Source organism: Monopterus albus, unplaced genomic scaffold, assembly GCF_001952655.1.
Source record: "Monopterus albus unplaced genomic scaffold, M_albus_1.0 scaffold88.1, whole genome shotgun sequence".
In the NCBI taxonomy this organism is placed as follows: Eukaryota; Metazoa; Chordata; class Actinopteri; order Synbranchiformes; family Synbranchidae; genus Monopterus; species Monopterus albus.
Window position 1 is genome coordinate 1,102,205 of NW_018127968.1, and position 9,568 is coordinate 1,111,772.

A 9,568-nucleotide genomic window follows, 5' to 3' on the forward strand; every position below is an offset into this window, starting at 1 on the left:
ACATTGTGGGTGTGGTGTAAGAATGTTAACACTATGTAATATCTCTACTTATGTGATGTAGAAGATAATTACCAAAGTATGTCATTATGTAAGAATGTTAACAGTGTGTAATATTTTTTAGTATATCACTAGAGTGGTGTAGAACAAAATTATCTATGTAGTAATACTGCTTGCAAACCAATGATGGTAAGATGATGTTATGGGGTAGGACTAGATAAGTCTAATTTCTTCCTACTCCTTTCAAGCATGTACTAGGTATAAGCAAATGGATAATGCATTTGTGGATTTGTGTGAAATTATGTGTCTTGACTGTCGTTACATGTTTGAAAGAATAAATCAAATCAAACACTCAGGGCAGCAAGAAAATCAGCATTAGCTTTCTGGTGAAAGGGAATTTGATCCTTTTTCAGGACGGATGGGATTTTAGTGGTGGTGATGTATTAGCAAGGTGCACAACAACTTACTGATCCCTGGGGTAAAATGAATGCTGAGTACTAGTAAAGTAAAGTAGTAAAGTTTTTGAAATGAGTATTGTTTAATTGAGTGACAAACCCAACACTGGTGTTGACACCTATGTTATATAGTAGTTCTATACCCCCTTCCCCCCCCCCCCCCCCCACCACCACCACTTCCTCCACCGTTACCAGCAGGCTCAATGCCAGCTCCTCCACCACCACCTCCTTTACCATCTGGTTTAGCAGTTCCTCCTCTCCCTGGTGGAATTGCTCAACCCCCACCTCCTCCTCCTCTACATTACATAACAAGTAATGTGCACAGCTGAATAATTGTGCTATTACTCATATGTTGTTGTTTTAAGTTGCATTTTAGTATCTGCTGTATTTAACTGGCAAGTGCAACATAAACACAGCATATTTTGAAGTGTGTGTGTGTGTGTGTTCCTCAGCTCATTATGCAACTGTTTCCTATGTTAATTTCACTGCTTTATCATCCCCAGCAGCTTTTAATTTAGTAACGTTTTCCTACTCTATCATATAAATCCCACTGCTGACACCTCTCATACCCCTCCTTCCACTTCAGCTGCATCTCTTACCAGCTGTCATTATCTGTGAAATGGCAGAGTCCTGTGTACATTTATATATGGCTGTTTACTAAGTGAGGAACATAAGCATATGGCAGTCCATATGACCACAACAGGCATGTGAGGAAAGAGCCTCCACGAAGCAACAGCACTACACTGAGTCAGATAGGAATCATTATGTCTCTGTCACATCCATCGAGAGACCCCCTGAGGATCACGCAGGGAAACAGAAACATGTTCAAAGATAGCTGGTGGGCGGCAGAGATGCTTCGTCTTCAGCTGAAATCGCCACGCAAAGATGCATATACGAACACACACATGCATACATTTTACCGACAGTGATGGAAGCTTTTCTGTCTAAATGAGAGGAACGAAAAGGAGAATGGGGAGAAGAAAGAAAAGACAATAGACACAAAACAATCAAATGAAAATAAATAATTAAATAACCTAATTTAAAAAGGGAGGGGTGTGCATGTGTATCTAGGATGCCAGCTATCGGGTTAAGAGGTAAATGATAAAGTGGGAATGCAGTAAGGCACTAAGGGAGGAGAAGAGAAAGAAATGGTCCCCAAAGAACCCAAAATGGATCTGCTTTATCACTTCTCAATTACATTATTGTTTTGATATGAATATGGTTCATTAAATCCTGTATCGTTTATATGGGTGGATGAGTGACTGGATTTCAGCTGTCTCACTATAAAGGTAAAGGTTAGAGCCCCCTGAGAGGACTGGACAGCTTAACATATAACAAGAGCCAATTACTGAGCCTAATACAGTAGATAGAGAGTTAAAGACTGACTTACAAAAAGTAAGCCACCAAATGATATGTAACTAGACAGCACTCAAAGTGCGCCAACCTCCGCCAAGGGGTAAGCCTGTTTCCCCATAATGCCATAAAAGCAATATCCTCATGATAGTTTGACCCTCATAATATGACTGCTCGACCATGAAAACCTACTGCTGGCATTTGGAATGATGCTGATATCATTATGTCATTATTAGTTTGAGAGTAAGTAAGTATTTTCTCTTTTTTCTGTGTCATTCCACAGTAACTAAGACAGTGTGTGCTGAGCAGTGTGACGGCCGCTGCTTTGGTCCCTATGTTAGCGACTGCTGCCATCGTGAGTGTGCAGGTGGCTGCTATGGGCCAAAAGACACAGACTGTTTTGTAAGTTAACACACATACTGTATACACAGACACACACACACACACATTTATTTTACAGTCCATCCATCCATCTTCATCCTCTTTATCTGAGACCGGGTCGCAGGTTAGGGTTAGTCCGAGCAGAGCCTCCTAGACTTCCCCCTCTCCACACACCTCCTCTAGCTCCTCAGGAAGAACCCCAAGGCGTTCCCAGGCCAGCCAGGAGACATGGTATCTCCAACGTGTCCTGGGTCTGCCCTGAGGCCTTCTCCCGGAGGGACATGCCTGGAATACCTCCCCAGGGGGGCATCCAGGAGGCATCTTAAACAGGTGCCCAAGCCACCTCAACTGGTTCCGCTCAAGATGGAGGAGCAGCACCTCTACTCTGAGCTCCTCATGGGTGACTGAGCTCCGCACCCTATCCCTAAGGGTGCGTCCAGCCACTCTCCAGAAGAAACTCATTTCTGCTGCTTGTATCCGCGATCTCATCCTTTCGGTCATGATCCAGAGTTCATGGCCATAGGTGAGGCTAGGAACATAGATCGACCGCTAAATTGATAGCTTCTTCTTATGACTCAGCTCATTCTTCACCATAAAAATAATAAACGGAATCGGTGACAAAGGGCAGCCTTGGTGGAGTCCAACGTGCACCGGAAATAGGTCTGACTTACTGCTGGCAATGCGAACCAAGCTGCTACTCCAGTCATACGGGTAACGGGACAGCCTGTAACAATATTTTACAGTATTCTATGAAAAGGACTACAGGTTTAGACTAGTTATTGACATGGTAATGCGATACAAAGCCCAGAAACAATCCTTGATGATACTTTGTTTCCTGTTTCTCACAAGTTTGACACGTTCTACTTCTACACTTTTACTTCCTTTGAATCAAGGAACTTCTGCAAGTAGATTTCTTCCTTCTACACTAAATTTTTGTGTTAAAATGCCACTTGTGTGGCAAATACCAATAAGTGCTATTTAATTCCCATTTCTTCCTGACATGAGTGTCATCATTGAATACAAACTTCACCAGGATCCCTCCATACAGGCTCTTTGCTGTATGTTTTATCAGTTTTATTTTCAGCCCTCTGCATGTTAAACTAGTTTCTGCACTTGAAATTCAGAGTGCATTACTTATGGAGCTCCTCTGTCTGACTTTGGACAGGCAAGTTCTTGCTCATTATTTTTGCTCTTCTTGATGCTTCACACCATCTTTTCTTAAACTTAAGAATGGATAAATCAAGAAGTCATTTTTAACAATTCTCCAAATGCATGAGCAAAATTTCAATTTCTCTTATCAAATTTTTTAATGGATCTGCTTTCTTTTTTTCCAGGATATTTACATTCATTTTTGGTTTAACCACTTCATTATGTCATTTTTGTCTGATCCACTACTTTTGACCAGATTTTCTCATATTGGCCCAAGAATTTTTGCAAATAAAAACTTTTGAACTAAGTGCCATGAACCTGCCAGAAAAGGAAAATCACATTTTGTCCCAGTAGTGATTTTACTCGGTGCATGCAGATTGTCCTCTGTTTGTACCATGGATGGAAATCTCAGTTCAAATCAGGTGTAGTAAATTTTATGTTTGCATCTCTCATGATGCTTGTGCACAAGAACTATTGTGCGCTGCTGTATGTAGATTTGTAAAGGCACAAATCCACCTACAGTACACGGCTTCCAAATCCCATAATTCTTACTGTGCTCTTTGTGTGTGTGTGTGTGTGTGTGTGTGTGTGTGTGTGTGTGTGTGTGTGTTTACAGGCTTGCACCAACTTCAATGATAGTGGGGCATGTGTGACCCAGTGCCCCCAGCCATTTGTCTACAACCCCACCACCTTCCAACTGGAACACAACCCCAGAGCAAAGTACACCTATGGAGCCTTCTGCGTCAAGAAGTGTCCACGTAAGACTTACCACATGGACACAAACACACACCTAGTTTTAATGGTATTCTTATGAGACCCTTACACTAATTACTTGATTTTGTGATTAGCCCAGAATTGTACTTTTTAACCGCACTATAATAAAAGAAAAAAGTAAGTATTTTGTAATACTACTTTGATAAAAGCACTGACCGGTGTTGAAGAAGAGGGCTCTATCGACACATACCCTGTGAAACACACTGACATACTTTAACAGGCTTTAATTAATATTTCTGATATTAACATGGAATCAAATAACACTGCATGTCTTGTCAATGACCATGTTATTATGCATGACATTTAAAGCTATATATTTGTTTATTTGTTTGTTCATTTGTCTTTTACCAATTTCACTCCAGGGCACCTGCATTTCTGTAAAGGAGCAATCTGAATTGTGTTGAAACCAGATTTTCAGTATGACTTATTTCCTTATGATCCCAAACATCCATGGCTCAACAAATGATTTTGTTGACAGAAATTAAACAAAACCATGAGAACATAGCAGGAACAATCTACTGACTATCAGGTAACACTAATCCAGTCAGTTAACACAGATAAATTATCAGATTTCCTATATTTAAACAACCAAAAAATTATGATCCCTTTATTTAATATGGTTTTCCTTTCATGGTAAGGCTCTAATTAATGATACTGATCTAAAGTTAAATAACAAAGTCAGTGAAGATTTTGAATCCCACCCATTACTGTTGTCTTTAAGGATTAGAAGAAAAAAGACCATTATTTGAATCGTTTCTTTTTTGCATAACACCAGGATCATATTGTAAAAAAAAAAAAACTTTAGCAAAAATCATAACTACAGTATGCACACGCACATGGGCACAGATGCGCACAGTACATGCATTTGTCATAGACTGTGGTGGATCATACATGTCCCCATACAAAGTGCACACACATCCCATGCACAGCTACCTTCTCTAAGTGCTTCATTTGCATTTGAACACTGAGATAAATGCAGCCACCTTTCCACTGCTCAAATCATGCCACATTTTGTCATGAGCAAGAACAACAACTCGATGCTGGAGGAGCTTGAATTTCATTTTCTGCTTAAGCGTCTCATAAGCTTCTCATGTACCGGTACATTATTTTCCAGGGCTAATACAGGCTGAGTTATATTTGCAGAAGACCACCTGAATATGTGAGTGTGCACTCTTCAGGTCTATTTTTGTGGGCGCCAATTTGAGTTTGAGACGGTGGAAATGAAGATGGTTTGTAGCTGTTGTTGTTCTTGATTTCTGTAAAGGACTATTTAAGGATTGCGGATCGAGAATGGAGCTATAGGACGGGGTTAAGTTGAGATGATGTGATGGGGTTTTAATTAATGTCTGGGTAAGGGATAGGGAATGCCTTATGTCAACAAGTGCTCTCATAAGTATAGAAGTACAAATGTATGTGTGTGTGTGTGTTTGTCTTACAGCAAGCATTTACTCATCATTCCTGGCACTGTGTGTGTATGAATTTGAAATTGTCAAGGTCTTGATATCTGTGGATAGAGAAGAGAAGAGAGGACAGGAAAGAACGCTATGAAATAAGGTCTAACTGTCTTTAGCATTGGGATTATTTACTTTTACTAGTGAAAAAGCCAGTGTGACCAGATTGGCATAGACTATTGGTTTTTATGGGTCTCTGCTGTATGGATAGAGTATTGCCTAATTTGTTCATTCCAAAATCTTCTGACTGTTCTTTGATTTGTCACCTGTCTGTGTATTCAAATGGACATACGGTTAACATAGACATAGATTGTATTCTCTTCTGTGCTCGATTAGGTGTTTTGGTGGTTCTCCATGATCTCAGGTGCACCTATGGCATTAAGTGGCTGCTGAGTACCTGTAGCAAAGCTTTTGGTTTGCTGGTAATGTCTGCTTGGTACTTTGTTCCTGGGCTATGAATCTCTGCAGAGTAAATGTGCAAGCCACCATCAGGACTCAGCATATTCAAAGAATTGTCTCTTGTGTCTATTTTGGGCTTCCCCAGTAAAGACATCATTTCTTACAAAGTGATTTAGACTTCTTTCTTTTAAAACATAACCATTTAGACTTTTTGTGGTTGTTGGCACATGGACTACTGTATATGGTGCAGTTTGGCATTTACATAAGATCAGAGGTTACTTTGTTTTTCATCTTGAGGCTTGTTATCCGGAGTAATTAATTTCACACATTCTTGTAATTAGTTTGTTGTTGTGTTAGCCTTAATGGCCTGCAAGTGGTTACTGACAGCTGTGTACGGCATATGAGCTTCTGTTCCTACAGCGTGGGTTGGACTTCCAATACAACACAGACTTTAAGAAATGCAATGGGACTGAACCAAAATGTCAAAGTAATAAAGCAGTGGACCCACAAATTGTGAGTTGGACAGAAAAGTCAAAAGTAATTTTAAAATTATATATGAAAATGTTCATCTAAGATATTTGTGTATACATCTATCTGTCTATCTCTTGCTCTCTCTCTCTCTCTCTCCATATATATATTTATATATAAAATTTGTACTGTAATTATGTACATGATTTAGTCCATTTGTTTTTTGCTCACTGATTATTGAATATTAAATCTGAATAAATATTGGCATGCAAGAAAGTCCCGCAAAAAAGGAAGTTTTTTTTTATTTTGAATACAATTCTTGTGCATCTGTGTGAGCATCAGTGTGGGAAGTGACTTTCATCACTTTTTATGTGATTACCTTCACCGAGTGCCGTATGTTTCTGTGTGACAAACAGCAGCCATCTGTATTTGACATTCACGAAGGACTGTTTTTCAGATAACTTTGTGGTCGACCATAGCTCGTGTGTGAGAGCGTGCCCAAGTAATAAGATGGAGGTGGAGGAGAATCGCATTAAGATGTGCATTCCTTGTACTGACATCTGCCCGAAAGGTAATTCATAAATAGATGTTCAAAAATACTCATTTTTATGACTTAACTTATAACTTTTATAAATTTTATCAGTGATTAGTAAAGTTTGTCTAGCAGTTTATTAAGTTAAATAATTATTTGCTATTGTTTCACTGCTACATCAGCATCAGAGCAGCAGCAAAACATTACCACATAAATTCTGATGGTATATAATCACGATAAACAAACCAGGCTTCCACTGTCTTCTTCAATGCTTGTAGAAAACTGTTTCCTAATTGCCTTGAAATCTGCCGAACTGCTGGATTGCTTCACATATATCATGCACAGGAAGGACTCCTGTTCCACTGCAAACAGAGCTAAATGTTTTGGAGGATAACAGAATTAGTGCAAAATCTGTGTAACAGGGTTTATGGGAAATGCAAATTACAATATTTTTGATAGAATTAACAAATGCCACTGATTCAGATTTATCAGTGGTGTAATAATAAGTATTGATACAAAAACATTCGTTTTCTGAAAATACATGTTCAAATACTTCACATTACACCTTTTAATCTCCATTTTAGCATGTTGGCAATATTAAAACACTAAGCTGCTGTCTCACGGTGTCTTCCAGCATGTGATGGCATTGGTACAGCCAGCCTGCAGGCAGCTCAGACAGTGGACTCCAACAACATTGACAAGTTTGTCAACTGTACCAAAATCAATGGCAACCTGGTGTTCCTTATAACTGGAATAAAAGGGTGAGAATTACAGCTTGTCTGACTGATAAAAGATGGGATAAAATAGTGTAAGTGTAACCATATTTGGGCATTTTTCTAGTCTATCTAAAAAGTGTACAGTAGCTTTTAATTGAAAAGTATTAACTATATTAAAATGGATCATGTTGATGAAGCTGGAAAACTAAAATTCTACATTCAATTATTTTAACTCTAACTAATTCATAGCCCATTTTGGAATTCAGAATATAAAATTCAATATATTTCAATATAATTAAATTGATAGTCTCTCACACTACACCTCAGCAAGTGCATTTACCATCAATCACTTTGGACCCAAATACATTGCAAATATTGATGTGGTGTTTTTTTTTTTATGTAAATTGCTCAAGATAAGCATGTCACCTAAAACCAAGAATAAAACATCAAGTATGGCATTTAATTGTTTGAATGGGTATGAATAATGTTCCAAGTTCAGTACCAGTGATGGCAAATGTGAAGTGTGCTGAATGAGCTCAGTTAGTAGAAGTGCTGGTATCCTGTACTGTATATACTCACAAATTAGTGTAAAAGGAATTGTGATGAGAGTGTGTAAAGGTGTAGAGGGTGACTGCAAAAGACAAATTAAACATGTATATTATATACAGGTATACAGCATCCATGTGTGCAAGCAATTAGTCATAATTATATTTGTACCCTTTGCAAATAATAACAATCCATGAAGATCACATGCTTTCTTGATTTGGACTGGTCTTGTAAATTGTCATGCTCTATGGTTAAAGTACAGCTTGTTTTTCACAGTTTTCACTTGTGCGTTGCTTATCTGTGCAGCATAAACGGCAGGTGGGTTGTCCTTTCTGTTTTTGTTTGTGTTGTTCTGATCTCATTTTATCATTCACAGGGATGTCTATCACAACATTGAAGCTTTAGACCCAGAAAAACTCAATGTCTTCCGCACCGTTCGGGAAATCACAGGTAAGTAATATTGCTTGTACAGCATGCATCCCTGCATATGAATTAGTAATCAAACGGGTAAATAAATGACACTTTATCATTTTCCCTTCACTTACACTTTTACGCCACATGAAATACACATATACTCTATGTGGGCTTTTGTGTGCATCTGTGAGTGTATTTGCTTAAGTCAGCCTCACCACTCTTTCTGAGACTGCCCAAACCAAGGACAGACATTTCAGCATAAGATGAATATCAGATGAGTCATTCAGTCTCCTGTGTCTCACTGCTGCTTCTCCCTCTGGGACTCCCTAGCCTTGAGTCAAACAGTCCCAGCTCTCTCTCCACACACCATGAAGAAAAGATCCAGAACATGTGGTGTGCATCATTAATCCTGCAGCTCCCCGATGTCAGCACCACCTCTGAGCCACTTGTATACTATCATCTTTCCAACCCAGACATTTGACAGTCAGAAAGAAACCACGTACTGCATCTCCAGTGTCCAATGTTACTACTGAAATATTGTTGGTAACATTTTTGAGATATGAACAGGGTTTATAAATGCAAACATTTTATGAAACAGCAACACCTTTTCCTCTAAAAATGCACTTTTAGTTAGGACTGTTTTGATAATTGATGTAGCAGAATTTTTGTAGTGAAAGCCTCGCTTGAATACACATTGAATACAAACTTTTTGTTAGTTATTCTACCTTGCAAGTGCAAAATTCACTTGATTTCTAAGGGGTTTTGTTTTTCTTCTCTTTTGGTCGGTGATGGCAGTTTGAGAGCAAGTGACAGGGACAAACCACTGGCCAAACACCATGTAGTCAGAGATGTGTGTCAGCTGAGCTTGTCATCTCGCCAAACTGTCAAGAGAATGTGACTTGAGACAGAGGCAGCCAACCTGCCTCCATGACC

The 9,568-nt window shown here is 39.0% G+C and overlaps 1 protein-coding gene across 1 annotated transcript in view; it reads left to right on the forward strand.

Annotated features, from left to right (window-relative positions):
* Nucleotides 1-9,568, forward strand: part of LOC109964399 (receptor tyrosine-protein kinase erbB-4) — a 300,706-nt gene that overhangs the window by 218,064 nt on the left and 73,074 nt on the right. The window contains 5 exon segments of the mRNA XM_074527649.1: nt 2,089-2,207; nt 3,952-4,093; nt 6,885-6,998; nt 7,594-7,720; nt 8,598-8,671. Coding sequence (XP_074383750.1) covers nt 2,089-2,207; nt 3,952-4,093; nt 6,885-6,998; nt 7,594-7,720; nt 8,598-8,671 — 576 coding nt within the window.